Raw genomic sequence first — 16078 nt, 5'->3', positions numbered from 1 at the left:
AAGCCAAGAGCTGGGCCAAAAAGCGATGTTGTGAGCGAGGCTAATGTCAAAAGTTATTTTCGTTGCAGTAGAGAGGGGCAAAGGCAGTAAGGTATTAAAAGCTCTTACAAACGGCAATCCCCAGTCTAACAAAAATAAAGGAACATGCGAAAGTAATAAATCATAATTCGTATTCTGCCTGTGTGTTGTTGTTTGCTGGTGACTTTCGGTTTGGAACAGACCGGGAACTCTAAAACTTATAGAGCAAGTCAAACACACACACGCACACACATACATGCACTACCACGAGCGCAAAACACTTCTGGCCATATGATAAATGGCCAAAAGTCAGAAGAAGCAGAAACGAGAAATTTTGTTCTGCTTTTCGGCTTTTGAAGTTTAGCAGTCTGAAAACGAATTCTTAGCCAAACCACTAATTTAGGATCTCTGGCCGAGTCGTTCTAGCCATGTTATACGGCATTTGGTAATAAAATTCTTATCAATGTAAGGGAAATCTATGTTTTTAGTATTCAAAATCGAAAATCATTACTTTACCACTTTGTAATCTTATCGAGCTTTCGAAGTCTATAAAATTTTGTAGTTCCTAATAATATTAGATATATTTTGAATTACAATACTGCCGTATTGGGCGGTTTTTCCAGCCCCTCTGGCACCATCTCACTTGCCGATCTGTTTTTAGGGGTTCTCGGGAGTCAAGCGAATTCATGGATGATTGCCTTCAATTGCATTTTAATTCCGTTTCAATTGCCGCCAAGGAATTTTGCTGCAGTTTCTTTTTCAGCTCACCTTCACCTCGCCTAACCCCCGAGGAATGTGTGTTGCACCTTTCATACACTCGTACATTCATTGACACCCTCCCACCCGGTCTGAAGACGTTATGTGGAAAGTGTGCGCGGGCTCAATTGGCCGATTAATAGCTTAATTGAGGCATTCAGAAAATGTTCGCGGGGGTTTTCTTGGTGCGTGATCAATCACTATATCGAGATTTGTAAGCTCGATCACGTGACATAACTTACATAAATCAATTTAGCCGAGTTTATTTTATAATTTAATTGCTTTTGTTTACGTTAACATGGCGCACTCACGTTCGTCAGTCGCCCCACTATATCTACCTATCTCTCTACATATCTGTCGCTCTTCTCACACTCGTACTCGCTCTCATTTTTTGTTTTTTGTCTCTGTGTATTTTGCAGATTCGCGGCCGATGTGAAGCGAAGTGCCGGCTGTTCGACGTTCAACGCATTCGCTCGGCCTTAGCGCTCTGAACAACAACAAAAGTCGGGGATCTGGGCCGATGGAACCGATGGATCGGCCATAATCATCCAGCCCCTCAAAAACACTGAATAAACCGAAGGAAAAACTCTAGAGCTTTTTGATAGGAGTTTTGAATTGTGATAAACGAAACAGTGAAAAGTGTGCAACTCCAGAACGCATTCTATATACACATACAAAATATATATACAAGATATATAGAAGTGAACTTTTTGGACAGTCCAACCAACCAATGCAACGCGTAGGCCTTCAACTGTGATTTAAGAATACATAACAAAACAAGGAAACCTAGTTTGATACGTTAATTTTAGTTCGGTTTAGTTTTTGTTTAACTTCACGTGTGTGCAACTGCAACTGCCAACCGATTAGATAGCCATGTTCAACTCAAACATACCGGCCACCTCGCTACTCAGCATCGACAACGGCGGCATCCTGATGGGGGCCCACACGCCCAAGACACCCGAGATCCTTAACTCCCTGATCGCCATGACCAATCCGCTGGACAACTTCAACTATAGTTCGGGGACAGCGGCTGCCGTTTCTGCCGCTGTTTCTGCATCGGCAGCCTCTTCGGCATCCTGCAGTGCCGCGTCCACGCCGGTAGTCACCGTGCGTCACTTCAACGGGCATCCCAACGGCCAGGTAAGGATTTTCAAACCCAGTGTGAAGTGTGCGACATGACGTATACTTAATGTGTGTCTACTTTGTTTCCATTTGCAGTCGCAGGACAGCAGTCATTCCAGTTGCTCCGGATCGCCGCTCGACTCCCCAGCGGGCACGGCCACCACACCCAGCGTGCAACAGGTAATTTCATCTACTGAACGGGGATCCCAGTATCTTATAATAGACTCCAAAACCGAATGCTTCTATCAATAGGTAGAGTTTAGAGAATTCTAGATCTATTTTGTAACTTTATGAGAGTTTTTATAGGGTCAGGCGAAGCTTATTAACTTTTTGAAGAAGAAATCACTACAGAAAGCAGGAGAATTCATAAATTCACGAATTCATAACCCGAAGACAAACGACCTGGGCTGTAATCTGTCAATAATTAATTTAAGCGGTGCCGCAGAAATAGGAGGCAAGAGTACAGCGGTCATAATTTATAGGATGTTTTTGGAAAACAAATGGAAAAGATTAAGCGCTGCTGCGCTCACCCTGTTGCTGCAGCAATTAAAAGCTGCGCCGGCCCAACGCCTTAAGTAATTATCATAAATCACATTTGCACACTCTCGTATATAGCGGATAGAGATGCCGGGGCTATACAGTCTATAGACACCTGCCAATTATTGCTAGAAGCGGGAGCAGACTGGGGATGCATACCCATTGATCTGATCGGCAGCCTTTGGCTCGTATGTGAAATTAATCGCTGATTGTGACACCACTGGCAGCCGCAGTTACGTGCCTCATTAAGGCCAATGTCAGTCAGTCAGTCAGCCAAGAGTGATTCTCCCCACTCGCACAGAGATTCAGAGGCAACTCAGACTCGGATTTGGATTTGGATGCAGATGCAGATAGTCGAACGCAGTGCTGCAATGACTCGCAATTGACGCCCACACGCAGCCAAAGCGCACGTCGGTGTCAGTCGGACGGACGGACAGCCTCACAGAGACGCAGCAACTTACGGACAAAAAACGGACGGACGGACAGACCGGCAAATAGCCAGTGGAGAGTGCGTGGGTCGCTTTTGCACGACGTCGTGTGCTGCGTGGGCGAATAAATGAATGAATGAAAACGGCAAAGTGGAGTGGAGTTCTCAGATTGGACCCAGATTGAAACATGTATATGCATTGGTGGATGGCACTCTAGGAAAATTTGTTGAAGCATCCGAACTTTAGTCGGAAATATCCTAAAGAAAAACTGAACAAATAGAGAGCGAATTGTAAACAAAGTGTCAGGTGTCTATAGTAGTGGCCATGTAATGAGCACTCTAAAGCTAATAAATCGTTTTCGTCTATGGAAATAAATTTCAAAGGTTATTGTAGGCAATTTTCCCTTTTTTATGACACTCAATTTCATTTTAACTATGCAGTTAATGGCTAACAAGGTACTTTTCAAGTTTCCTATAACCCCTTGATTGAATAAGAGCGAACTTTGTTTCTTTTCGATTGAAATTTGAACTTAGCAGGGGATTTCTGCCGGAGAATTGGACACAAGCTCATCCAAGAGTTTCCTGCCCCCAGTGTTCGCTTTTTTTTCTTTGCACGCCAAATATTTGAACAAATGTTGCCAAAAAGATCGCTTAACAAATGGGGGAAATGTAAAGTGGGGAGAAATTTTGAGAATGGCAAACAGAACGGGTAAGAAATATGCAAAAGTTCAAACAAAATGCTAATTTGCCAGCCGAAAAACGTGCTTATTAATACATTTTCGAGGGAATTTTGCGACTAAAGTTGCAGCGATGCGAAATGCAAAGAAAGGCTCGGCAGTTCAGCAAAGTCTGCCAGAAACATAAACAGAGTACAGTAAAGAAGATACAGATACTAAGTAATATAGGTATACAGATTGTTCAACTGAAACCGCAACCTCTGAGGTTCATTCTCATTACAATTTACATCTCCAGTCCCATTCCCCTCCACACAATTGCATTTTCTAACAGAATTGACGCTGCCCATTTGGCTCCGTTCTTTTAGGGTCTTTGATTGTTTGGAATCGGGGGCCAGACGAAGGAGCTTATTTCTTTATTTCGGATTACGAATTCGGCATTCTTTAGTTGTCGTTTCTTAAACACAACATTTATTTATCTGATTTCTGGGTCAATAAATAAGGCGCTGCGTGCCCGATGTCATACAAATTAACAGCAGCACTGAAAACAAGGGCGCGTTCAATCAGTGGCATCCAAAAAATTCCTCTGGCAGACAGCAGACCAAATTCGCAAAAAGAGGATTCCAGAAAAAGTATAAAGAGTCGACGGTATGGTCGACATTTCAATGAGCTTCATGTCAAAACGTCTTCTTTTGGAAACATATTTTACTTAGGTCTTAGGTACTTAGGTGTCTTAAGCTAGTCTGGGCAGTTTACCAAACCCTTCATAAATTCTTAGACAATTCGAAGGGCATTGTACTAGTTGACGTTGCTGAATGCAGCCAATCCCGTCAATCATCGAAAGTTAACAGTCCACAGAGAAGAGTGATGACCATCTGGTCCTGTCTGCTGTCTCAGGTCTTGATCTCCGTAAATGGAACTGACCTAGTGCAGGATGGCCATCAAGGTTACTTCAGTTTTCGGATTTCGTTTTCAAAAGCCCCCCACCAACCTCCGTCGCGGAATTAATCGAGTGCTGAATGCACTTGTCAGGGCAGAGAGAAAGTATATACTTTTTGGGCTTGGTGACCGTAGCAGATTTCTATCTGTTTGCTTTAATATTTATTATTCATGCACAACTCGAGTATCCCCGAAACCCAAACCCAAAACCCAAAACCAGGTGCCAAGCCCTAAGCCAAAACGCGAAAAAGGTCGCTGGAGTTAATCGCCGAGCGAATAAACAAACGAACAAAGCTGGAAATGCCGCTGGAGATAATCTCCTCGCTTCAGACCTTGTCCCGTGAAATCGTGCCATGATTCGTCATATCTATATGTCTGCCTGCCCCCCCCCAAGGGGCATCCAACTCTCGGGAACTTTGTCGATCCCTCTCCGATAACATTAAAGCTATATTTCAGATGGTGCAGAGTTACAGTTCTAAAAATGACCCAAAACAACTGTTTCTCAGATTCACATCACTGAAAATGTAATAGAAGCAAGCGTGTTTGATATGAACTTATTATGATTAACTTGAATATATAATATTTGATAACCTCCATTTGGCTTGGAAATAATCGGCTCTAACCGCTAACTTTTACCTTACTTCCTGCCTTTGCAGACGTGTTCTCGCCTGATCAAGGAGGGCTTAAAACTGTCCATTCAGAGCAAGCGAAAGCTGTCCACCTGCGACTCCAGCTCGGGATCGGACCAGCCGCACTCCAAGTACTCGCGGCGCAGCAACAACGGGCATAGCGGCAAATGCAACAACTACAGTGGCAGCATGAGCAATGCCAACGACTTGTACGACGACTGTGAGGAGTCGAGCGACGAGGACAGCGAGACCAAATCGCAGCCAAAGGGACTCACCCCCGAGGACGAGGACCGCCGTCGGAGGCGTCGCGAGCGGAACAAGATCGCGGCTACCAAGTGTCGAATGAAGAAGCGCGAACGCACCCAGAATCTGATAAAGGAGTCGGAGATCTTGGACACCCAAAACGTGGATCTGAAGAACCAAGTTCGTGTGCTAGAAGCTGATCGCAGAAAGCTGATAGACATGCTGCAATCGCATAGCTGCCAGAGAGCCGAAGGCTGCCAATTGCCCAACCGATTGCTCATATCGCCGGCCCATAAATATCTCAGCGATCTGGAATTGAAGACGTCCAACGAGGTGACAAATTCCGGGAACAACAATAGCCAGCGGTTACAGAGCATACCCTCGATGGCCACCTTTAAGTATGGCTCAAAAACGGCGGCGGCCATGGCCCAACAACTGCCCACTGGCTACTGTAAACCGTCGCCAAGCGACCAGGAGTTCGAGCACGCCAGCTACCAGCAGCAGCAACAGCCTCTGAATCCCGCCGGTAACAGCATGGTTGAGCAGCAAGCCAATCCTAGTCCCAGTCTGATCTCGGACTATGTGCCCAACTGTGATGGTCTGAACGGCAACAGCAACAATCAAAGTCACAACAGCAGCAGCAACACCAGCAGTAACATCACCAGCGGCAACAACAGTAACATAAGCAGCAGCAATGCCACGAGCAACACCTCCACAACACCCACCGCCACCAACAGCACCATTGAGTTTGTGAAGAACGAGCTGGTGGACTCGCAGAGTCCATACACCACCGCCCTAAGTGCGGAGAGGTTCTTGTTTGAGCCTAGCGATGGTTTTCCTGACATCAAGAACGCCTGCGTTTTGCCCTCGCCCTGCGGTATCAATGGCGTCAACATGGCCAGTGTGGTGCACTCGAATGGCAATACCGGCAATAACAACAATAATAATAACAATAACAACCACTTGATGGACTTTCACCAGGGCCTGCAGCATGGAAACATTGGCGTTGGTGTGGGTGTGATGACGCCCTACGATGACGAGCAGTTGCTGTTGCTGAAGAACGGTTGCTACACCACCGATCTGCTGTCCCAGCTTGTGGACGACGGCGGGGAGTATGTGGACCTGGATTCAGCCACCGCGTTTATGAACAACGGTAGTTGCCTGGCGTGAGGAAGGGCGCCGGACAGGGAGCGGGATCGAGACCGCAACCTGCTGCTCCTAGCCTTCGAACAGTCCAACAGCCAACAGCAGCAGCAGCAGCCATTGCACAACCCTGTTGAGAAAGAGGAACCATCAGCTAGTCCACAACTTGATCGGCAGGTGGAACTCGAACTCGAAATGGAGCTGCAACTCGGAGAAGAACAGGATCCGGCTTGGGCCCATGTAGACTACTGGTGCTAGGCCATTAACCCTATACTAATGTTATTCGCGACCGCCACACATCGACTAAGCAAAGTAGGATTACAGAAAACAAAGCCGCAGTCCCCTCAAAAACCAGTAACCTTTTACCGAGATCCCATCCAATCCGACCCATATTATCCTGCAAATTCTTCCACTTAACTAAAACATTTTAAAACGTTTTTTAACTCCAAATTTCAGATATATTATTTTAAATAGTCCATTTTTAAAATCTGCTTTAATTTATCACATTTTACATTCCTTAAACCGTTTGTTTCTTAACTTCGGGTTCTTTTGCAGTTAACCGAGTTATTCAATACTTCACCCACCTTTTAAACGCCCGTAATCAAAGTTCTTCCAATAGCAAAACAGCCATGAAAGGCCCCGATCCCGCGATTTATTTATGAAGCACTCGAATATAATCCCCAACCCCCAAATTCATCCTCCTTCCTTCTTCATAAAAAGCCTGATCCTTACATCCCAAGTCCGCCTGGAGCCGGTATCCAGCCTGTGGCTTGACTACCTCATAAAGCAGAAAGCTAAAACAATTAACAGATAACTATCGATAGAGAGCTGTAAAAAGTAAGGAGTAAAGAACGTAGGACAATGGACAAAATCAGAAGTGTGACGAGCACACAAGCACACGCGCAGCGGAAAAAGTAATACTTGCACAACTGTACATAACCCAATTTTTGATACGATAACTAGGTATATCGATAACATTCCATTGCAAGCCTGCGAGATAGGGAAGTCGAGAGAGGAAGAGCAGTAATCAACTGCGAGCAGTCACATCCGCATCAGTAATTATTAATATTAATTTGTTCAATTCTTTTTCAAGCGTATTTTTATTTGCTCTTCGATCCAAGCAAGGCCTTAAAAATTATATTAACTCTGCTTATATATGTAAACAATCGGATGAGATTAGAAGGAAAATTCAATTTGAGAATTCGAAGCAGACGCAGAAACATAAATAGGAAGTTCATGCGATATGACGTTTGATATTTTTTTCTAAAACCTAGGCTTAGTCAGTGATAAACCATATATATATATACATATATCGTATAAACAAACAAAATACATGTATGAATTTTGTTTTTTTTTTTTTGTGTCCGTACTTTGTAAGCTTTTTTAACGATGAGCGAAAATTGTGTTAGCTGTTGCCTTAATCAAAAATGAAAACGACAAAAAAAGATCTTTCAATTGAAAACTAAAACTAAATTACTAATCTACACTTTGTTAAATATTTCGCAAAACTAATCTACATATTCAAGATCAACAAAATATTTAAATACTAAATACACATATATAAGAAGATGGAAAGAAAGAGATATGTATGATGTATGAAACGGTGGAATCTAAGACCTTAAGGGGCTGCTAAAATTTAAACTTTGCAACTCCTTTCTACTTGCGCCTTATTAAAGTTTAACAAAACAAAACACTTTTGTATTTTATAATATATACATGCGGTAGAAAAGTTGATGAATATATATACAAGGATGTACTAAAACAAAGCAAAACCTATATATTTGTGCCTGTCTATTGCTTGATCTACGAGTTAAAGCATAACTATTTATACACGGATATAACAGTTATATATATATATATATATATATATACAAATGTGTGTGTACAAACAGCTGTGAACACCAAAAAGTGGCTTAAAGGTGCATCCAACCCAAAAAATTACAACAAAAAATCACAAGTGCTTTTAAATTGATTTGTAATCGTAAATGCCTCGATCTAAAAAGAGTTAACCAACGATAAACGATAACGATAACGATAATCGATACAATTTATATATGTATGCAATATACGCAACACCGTTATTTATGACATGTAAACGAACCCGATGTGCTCTTCCAGCCTCTTAAGCACCGCCTTTTTTCTCTAGTTGTACCAAGTTTACCATAATGTTATGTCACCCCAAAATCCCAAGTAAACCCAAGTAACCCCTATTTAAATGCGTGCCTTTTTGCCCCAAATAGCATTTTAAGCATGTAACCTAACCAGCAAAGAAACCCTTCCACTCGAAATGGAAGTTAAATTAAAAATTGTATTGATCATACCTTGAGCAAAGTTTACCTCACACACACAAAACAATCGCACACAAAACACACACACACAAAGAAGCAACCCTTAAAGATTTAGGGTAACAACTTAACTCGCCGCCAATTGATATTACGTTCAGCTTCCAAAAAAAAAAAAAAAAAAAAAAAAAAATTAAACTAAAAAATATTTACCAAAAACAAATTGAAAACTAAAACAAGTTTCAACAACTCAGGTCAGGCGAGTGGAAGAGTTGCCAGGGTTGCCACCGCATTCGATGTTAAATGTAATTTGTAACTGTAAATGCTAACTGTAAAACGTAATTATATATGGCAAAATGCAATCAAGTCCATGTTAGATCACCAAAAACTAATCAGAGGACGAGAGAATAGTTCCCGCTTGTAAATTCGTTAATTTTTGTATTATTTCTCGATTTGTTTGTTTGTTTTCGATTAATATTCTCTAATATATATCTACATAAATATTATCTTAGAGTCGCGTTTGAGTTTGAGTTCTGGGTTTGTGGGCAGCTTCTGCCAGCAGCTGAATGGCAGAAATATTGTATTAATAGAGCATTGTAGAAATAGTTCGACATCATCCGACAGCCATCATCACTTTCATCCACAGAGGACTCATTCGTTCTACAGTGGCGCATCTGATCAACATTTTTCCATTTCGACCTTTGTCCTTGACCTTATGCCGGTCCCCACATCTTTTTAGCTTTTAGTTTTAAGCTAAACGAAGTTTAACAAAAATAAATAACTTTAACACTACATGCGCTGCGAAAGTACCTGGATAAATAGAACGATCAACAATAACGATAGATCAAACTTAGTTATTGTCTGAAAAAGCAAATCGCAAACCGAACTCAGCTGCTAGCAAAAGCGGACCAGAAAACCCCATTACAAACCCAACTAAGCCCCTTAATTGTGTAGCTCTAGACCTATATATATCCATGTATATTGCTAAAGATATTGATAAAGTTAAAGAAATTTATATATGTATATGACCACAAACCGCAAGATCAAGCAACAAACAAAGAAAACTCCCACAAACTGTGCTAAAAACAAACGTAAGAAGAAAAAATGTGTCGAGAGAGTCCAGATGTTATTTGTGTAATTTTGACCAGAGCAAAACTATTCGAAAAATAGATCTAGGCGACTAGGCGAACAATGTGAAAGCCAAGAAAGAGGAACAGCAACCAAGCCCAATCAAATCTATGTCTTACTGATTGATAATGGATAGTCGATAATGTTAACTCTCACCCAAGTCATCCTTACCCAGTGTGTTTTACGTTATTCCGAAGACGTACTCGTATATCTAACGCGCGCTATATTCGCATCAATATCTGTATCTCTAACTGTTTCTGTAAACCATCTACGATTCGACCACAACCAATCACACTCTAAAAGAACAACAATAAAATTCAAGTTTGATATCCAACTATATGAGTTTTGTCATTGATCTATCTGGATTACAAATGCGCTAAACAGATGCTGCACTCAACAAAATGGGTTTAACAATAAAATATATTGAAATAAACTATCAGTCAAAAAAAATCATTTCAGCGAACACAGGAGTGTGTATTATTTTAAGTAATGGAACTGATACTATTATGACCATTCGGTGTGTGTAATTATAGCCCAGTGATCTCCTAATTGTTAACTCGGCTATATTCGTTCTTGGCGCGTGTCTCCGCGGGGGCGTGGGACAATCTGTTCTACCGATCCGAGCCGCGCCTCCACAGAGCAAGTTATATACAGACGATGACATCATATCTTGTTAGCGGGATTCTGTCTCTATCGGCGACTCAGCAAGTGCGACTTGCTATGTCGCCAACTACTCTTGGATAGAAACCCATTAAAGCCCCGGGTTCACCGATTCAACTGTTCTCCGTCGCCCCGCTAATATCTATAAGTTGAAGGCTGGCTTTCGAAGCTCTGAGCTACGATCAGGCCTGGGCTTGAGCCGCTGCTCGAGTGATTAATTCTGCCGCCGGCAGTGATTAATGCCTAATTGCTTATTGAATGTCATAACAGTAATAAAAGAACGAAAACAGCGCACAAAATCCTTCTCGCTGCAGCGTGTGTCATAGATTGGGTCACCGCCTCCACAGATGTCTCATGCACCGGCCACACAATATGTAGAATAATTCTTCTCAGACCTAACCTCTGCAGGTCGGCTGTTATTACCCATCAAAGCTATAGAAGCTGGGGACTGCAAGGTATAATTTTAGCCGTAGTGCTTACCAATCTTCATACAGTTTTTTTTAGCAAAACGATTCTTGCGGTTTAACTTCTATAAAGTGGGTGAAACCTAATAAATTTTCTAAAACGTAGCACAACGCAGAGCTATGATAAATTATATCATTTAATCGCATAAAAAATCAGCCATAAATAACCAGAGAACGCATTATCATTATCATTGAGGTAACTATAAGCAATCACAGTGACACACGCCAGTGTATTTGTATTTGAATTTATATAGATTCTTACATGTGTTGCAGCATTGTGTATTTATAGTCGTGCGTTAAGTTAAAAATTATGCCACCGAACGAACCCACAAGCAGAAACACGATTGTGACAAATAAGAAATGTCTTTCGGGCCCATTGCGATTACCAATCCTATTACGTATCTTTTACACCTAGGTCAATATTCGACGAAAAGTACATATATAAAGAATATTATATGTGCACATAGTTTTGAGAAGGGTCACTAGGCGTATGGATCAAAACATGACCGCCCTTTCGTATAGACGCTTAGATGTGAGGAACTATAAGGACAAGGATATTCAACTAACAGAAACTTAGCTAACCCCAACCCAAAATTAAATCTGAGTATTATTTAAGGCACCTTTAAACTTATTTGTGTTATTAAAAAATTGTTGCCTCCCTTGCCCCTGAAAGCACCTATCCTACAATTCAAACAGACACATAATATAATGGTAATATATAGAGTTAATATGTCCTATAAAGCTGTTATAAAGTTAAAAATATATATTGTTTTAAATTCAAAAATTATCATATTTTGTCTATTTGTACGAATTTCTTTTATCGAAGTCATTATAGATTTTGATTCGATTAAATTTCCCAATAAACCATACAATTATGGAAACATTCTTATTAATTATAGTGCTACCAAGATTCTAATCCAAACAAATGTATGTATGTATGTAATTACAAACATATGCAAAGGCCTTGCTTCTATGCATTTCGAAAGAAACAAAGGAGACAAGGCGATAAAGATAAGAGTGAAAGAAAAGCTTAAGCAAAAAAATGTGTGGTTATGTCATGACCAAAAAAAAATGGACGCCATCTTGGGGGCGAGTAAAATTACCAATAGCCGAAAATGAGTACTTATCCCATCGTTATTGCAAAATAATTGATATGTATACCACTTATCACGATTTAATTGCATTTCAGTTAATTTAAGAACATAAACACACTTTTAATACGCAAATTTGGTTATTTTCTGGCCGAAAGTAAAAGGGACGCCATCTTGGCAGCAAGGCGCAATATCATCTACCTAATATGAACGCCACTTATTCCACTTGATTGCCTTTTATGTATATTGCTGCACTGTGCACTTTGCATTAAACTCACCCGCAAATATCAGATTTCACTCCTTATGTCCTTGGGTATCGTTAATTTCTTAATTTTTAAATATTTATTCCTTCTCCACTAATTTTGGCGCCTCTGCAGCTTGCAGTATTTTTTAGTAACAAAAAAGGCGTTATTGAGATGACGGCTATCGATATATCGTTTTGAGATGGGCAAAATAAAAGAAAGCTAAACTTTGAAATTCTCTGCTTAGCATTTCTTGAATATAAAATGTATTAACCCTGAAATATAGATACCAATTGTGATTATAATGGCAAAGTGAAAAAGCTCAGAAGAGTTGAAAAGAAAAAGATAACGTTATCGAATTACTACAGACAAGTTAATGTCATCTGCTAATAAGCCATGGAATAAGCAGAACAACTACAGTGCTCCCTCTAAGCACGAAACCTCTACTTGACAAAATGTTTCCAACATTTAAAGGCAAAGGAGTCGACCGTTTTCTAAAAAGTAAAATATCGTATGTATTTTTCATATCCATCCCTAATTATAAGTCTCACCTCTAACGCACTAAGTTATTTTTGTTATATTTCGTCCCCCTTTTGTCGTTCTTCTTTTTCTTGGCGCGTCTTTTTGTCTTGGCAGTTTTTACTTTTCGCTCATTTCCCCAGAAATGTGATTAAAATAAAGAAATGCGGGAAAATGGCCCAGTACGAGCCTCAACAACCACTGACGACGCCTACCGCTCAGGAGTTTGGATTTCCATATACAGCATACGCAATTCAGGAGCAGCTGATGCAGGATATTTTCCAGGTGCTAGAAAATGGAAAGGTTGGCATATTCGAGAGTCCCACCGGAACGGGGAAGTCCCTTACCCTTACGTGTAGCGCACTCACCTGGCTAGCAAGGCACGAAGAGTTGGTGCGCTCAGAAATCCTTGCGAGGATCGGCGAAGTTAAGCAAGAGCTGGCAACTCTTGAAGAGGAGAACCAGCTGGCAAGGGATTGGCTGGAAACCCAAGGAAAGTCCAGGATACAACGAGAGGAACTACAGAAGCTGCAGCACTTGCAGAATCTGCTGGACAAACAAGATCAACAGCTATCAGGGATCAGGAATCGGGCTAAAGCTTATAAAAAGCAAAAAAGGCAACCTCTAAGCAAGCAGGTGGAACTAGAAAATGACAGAGAATCCACCTCCGACTCGGATTCAGATCACGAAACTACAGACGGACCTCAGGAAACCACCGAAGACCGCTATCGCCCAGTACAAATATTTTTTTGCAGTCGCACCCATTCGCAATTAGCACAAATCGTGACGGAACTCCGCAAAACACCGCATGGGCAGTCAGTGAGGTGCATCTCCCTGGGCTCCCGGCAGCAATTGTGCGGCAATCCGCAGGTACGCAGCCTCAAGCAAGTTGGGCTGATGAATGAGCGTTGCCTAGATATGGCAACCAAGAAACCACATCCCAATCCCAGCAAAAAAAGTCGTCTAACTGAAGAGGTCAACAGTAGGTGCCCTCTTAAAATTACTTCTTTAATGGAATCTCTTAGAGATTTGGCCTTGAGCGAACCCCTAGATATTGAGGAGATGGCCAGCGAAGGGGCAGCTTGCGGCGCTTGTTCATACTACGCCTCCAGATCCGCTTTAGAGCAAGCTCAACTAATCCTATTGCCATATCAGCTAATATTCCAGAAATCCGCCCGAAGCCAGCTAGGCATAAATGTCAAGGGATCCATTGTAATAATCGATGAGGCTCATAATCTTTTAGAAAGTTTGTCTCAGCTTCATGGTGCAGAAATCAAACGGCAACAGTTGGAGAAGGCTAAAGTGGAGATATCTTGCTATAAAGAGTACTTTCAGAAACGTTTTAGCACAAAAAATCTGTTAAAAATAAATCAACTCATATTTATAGTCCGCCGCTTGCTTAAAATTGTCGATCCGGGCGAGGAAACCAAGCCCAATTCCTCTCGAATGCTACGCACCTATGAGCTAACAGCTGAAGGAGACTTTTTTAACATTGATCTCTGTGAGCTTCTTGACTTTTGCGCACGCACTCGATTAGCCAGGAAAGTCCAGGGGCATGCGGCCAAGATGCAGAGAGCCCCACGGCCCAATGAGAATCTGCCTCCCGTGTCATCGGCGAGGAGTGTGATCCTTCAACGATTGGCTAACGAGCAGAAGCAAAACGATAAGTCAAAGCATCTTAAGAGGAAAATAGAAGAAGTCCAGGACGCACGTGAAGAGCAACTAGAAAAGCACTGTCCGCCAAGTAAGCTAGTCCTGGACTTATCTCCCTCTCCCATGAAACCATTGCTGTCATTTCTGGAAACGCTAACCAGCGATGCTCAGGATGGCAGGATCTTATTAGATCCCCAAGGGGGAATCCTCAAATATTTACTGCTGGATCCCGCCGAGCAATTCTCTGATATTGTTAGCGAAGCCAGAGCGGTTAGTAAGGAAAAAAAAGGTTAGTTTACCCGTTTACTCATTTTTTAATACTCTGCAGATTGTGATTGCTGGAGGAACCATGCACCCTACTCAGGAGTTAAAGGAGCAACTGTTTTCCAGTTGCCAGGGTCGTCTGGTAGAGCGTTTCTACAGTCATGTTGTGCCAAATGATGCGGTCTTGCCTTTTGTAGTGTCCAACGGTCCAACGGGAGCACCTTTGTGTTTTAAATTTTCCGAGAGGGCCACTTCACAAATGGTGCGCATTTTCGATTTTACATTATTTTCTTTTAAAGAATGTGTTTTTAATCTTTTCGTGCAGCTCCAGGAGCTCTCTATGATTCTTCAAAATCTGTGCCAAGTGATACCAGGAGGAATGGTTTGCTTTCTGCCATCCTACGAATATTTAGATAAGGTTTACAAGCATCTAGAGCAGTCAGAAACTCTCAAAAGTATTTCCCGTCGGAAGGTCGTGTTCAAGGAATCCTCAGGATCAGCAGAACAGCTTTTGGAGAAGTATGCTTTGGCCATTAAGGAATCTGGTTCAGGAGGAGCCCTTCTACTGAGTGTCGTAGGAGGTAAACTCTCCGAGGGCCTGAATTTCACCGACGACCTTGGTAGAGCAGTTTTAGTGGTTGGGTTACCGTATCCCAATCGCAATTCGCCGGAACTGCAGCAGAAAATGAAGCACCTTGATGAGAAACTCGGACCCGGGTCGGGCAACGAATTTTACGAGAACTTGTGTATAAAGGCGGTGAACCAGTGTATTGGACGAGCTGTTCGTCACATTAAGGACTACGCTTGTGTCTATCTGCTAGACGAACGATTTTCGAGTGTTAGGATACGGGGTAAACTTCCCGAATGGATTTCCCGGCACATTGTACAGGCGAGCGCAGAAAATGGAGGTTTCGGAGCGGTTCAAGCGCGAACTGCTAGATTTTTTAAGAGCAGATAGAATATTGTAATGTTAACTCTTATGGCAGCTTGTCATTATAGTTGCGTTTGTAGAATTTACATTTACCATGGAAAGAATTTATTATTTTTTTTTTTAAAGATTATGTATATGTATAATATAAACAATTTTTTAAAATAAATATTGCCTGAAAGGAATTCTAAGGAATGATAAAGGATATATATATATGTTGGGAGACTTGAATTAAGAACATTAAGACATTTTTATTGGCTGTCTCATATAGCCACTGAAATTGTTTTGGTTTTTACTATTAATTTCCTTAAATTATTTTCTTTGAAAATTATCGGATTTGTGGTGCATGTATTGGGTAT

The 16078-nt window shown here is 41.6% G+C and overlaps 2 protein-coding genes across 2 annotated transcripts in view; both read left to right on the top strand.

The window, feature by feature from the left end:
- LOC108118537 (activating transcription factor 3) overlaps positions 1-10232 on the top strand; it is a 30512-nt gene extending 20280 nt beyond the window's left edge. The window contains exons 3-5 of the mRNA XM_017231287.2: positions 1194-1914; positions 1993-2076; positions 5130-10232. Of these exons, the coding sequence (XP_017086776.1) occupies positions 1648-1914; positions 1993-2076; positions 5130-6515 (1737 nt within the window). The 5' untranslated portion in view covers positions 1194-1647 and the 3' untranslated portion in view covers positions 6516-10232. The remainder of the gene's footprint in view (positions 1-1193; positions 1915-1992; positions 2077-5129) is intronic.
- A 2703-nt stretch (positions 10233-12935) lies between these two features.
- LOC108118547 (ATP-dependent DNA helicase DDX11) lies at positions 12936-15915 on the top strand. Its single transcript, XM_017231300.2, has 3 exons — positions 12936-14797; positions 14856-15053; positions 15117-15915. The coding sequence occupies exons 1-3, from the start codon at positions 13049-13051 to the stop codon at positions 15747-15749; spliced, it is 2580 nt and encodes an 859-aa protein (XP_017086789.1). The 5' UTR covers positions 12936-13048; the 3' UTR covers positions 15750-15915.
- The last annotated feature ends 163 nt before the right edge of the window (positions 15916-16078 follow it).

This window comes from Drosophila eugracilis, unplaced genomic scaffold (genome assembly GCF_018153835.1).
Source record: "Drosophila eugracilis isolate 14026-0451.02 unplaced genomic scaffold, ASM1815383v1 contig_376, whole genome shotgun sequence".
NCBI lineage: Eukaryota > Metazoa > Arthropoda > Insecta > Diptera > Drosophilidae > Drosophila > Drosophila eugracilis.
This window is presented reverse-complemented; position numbering and strand designations above follow the sequence as displayed.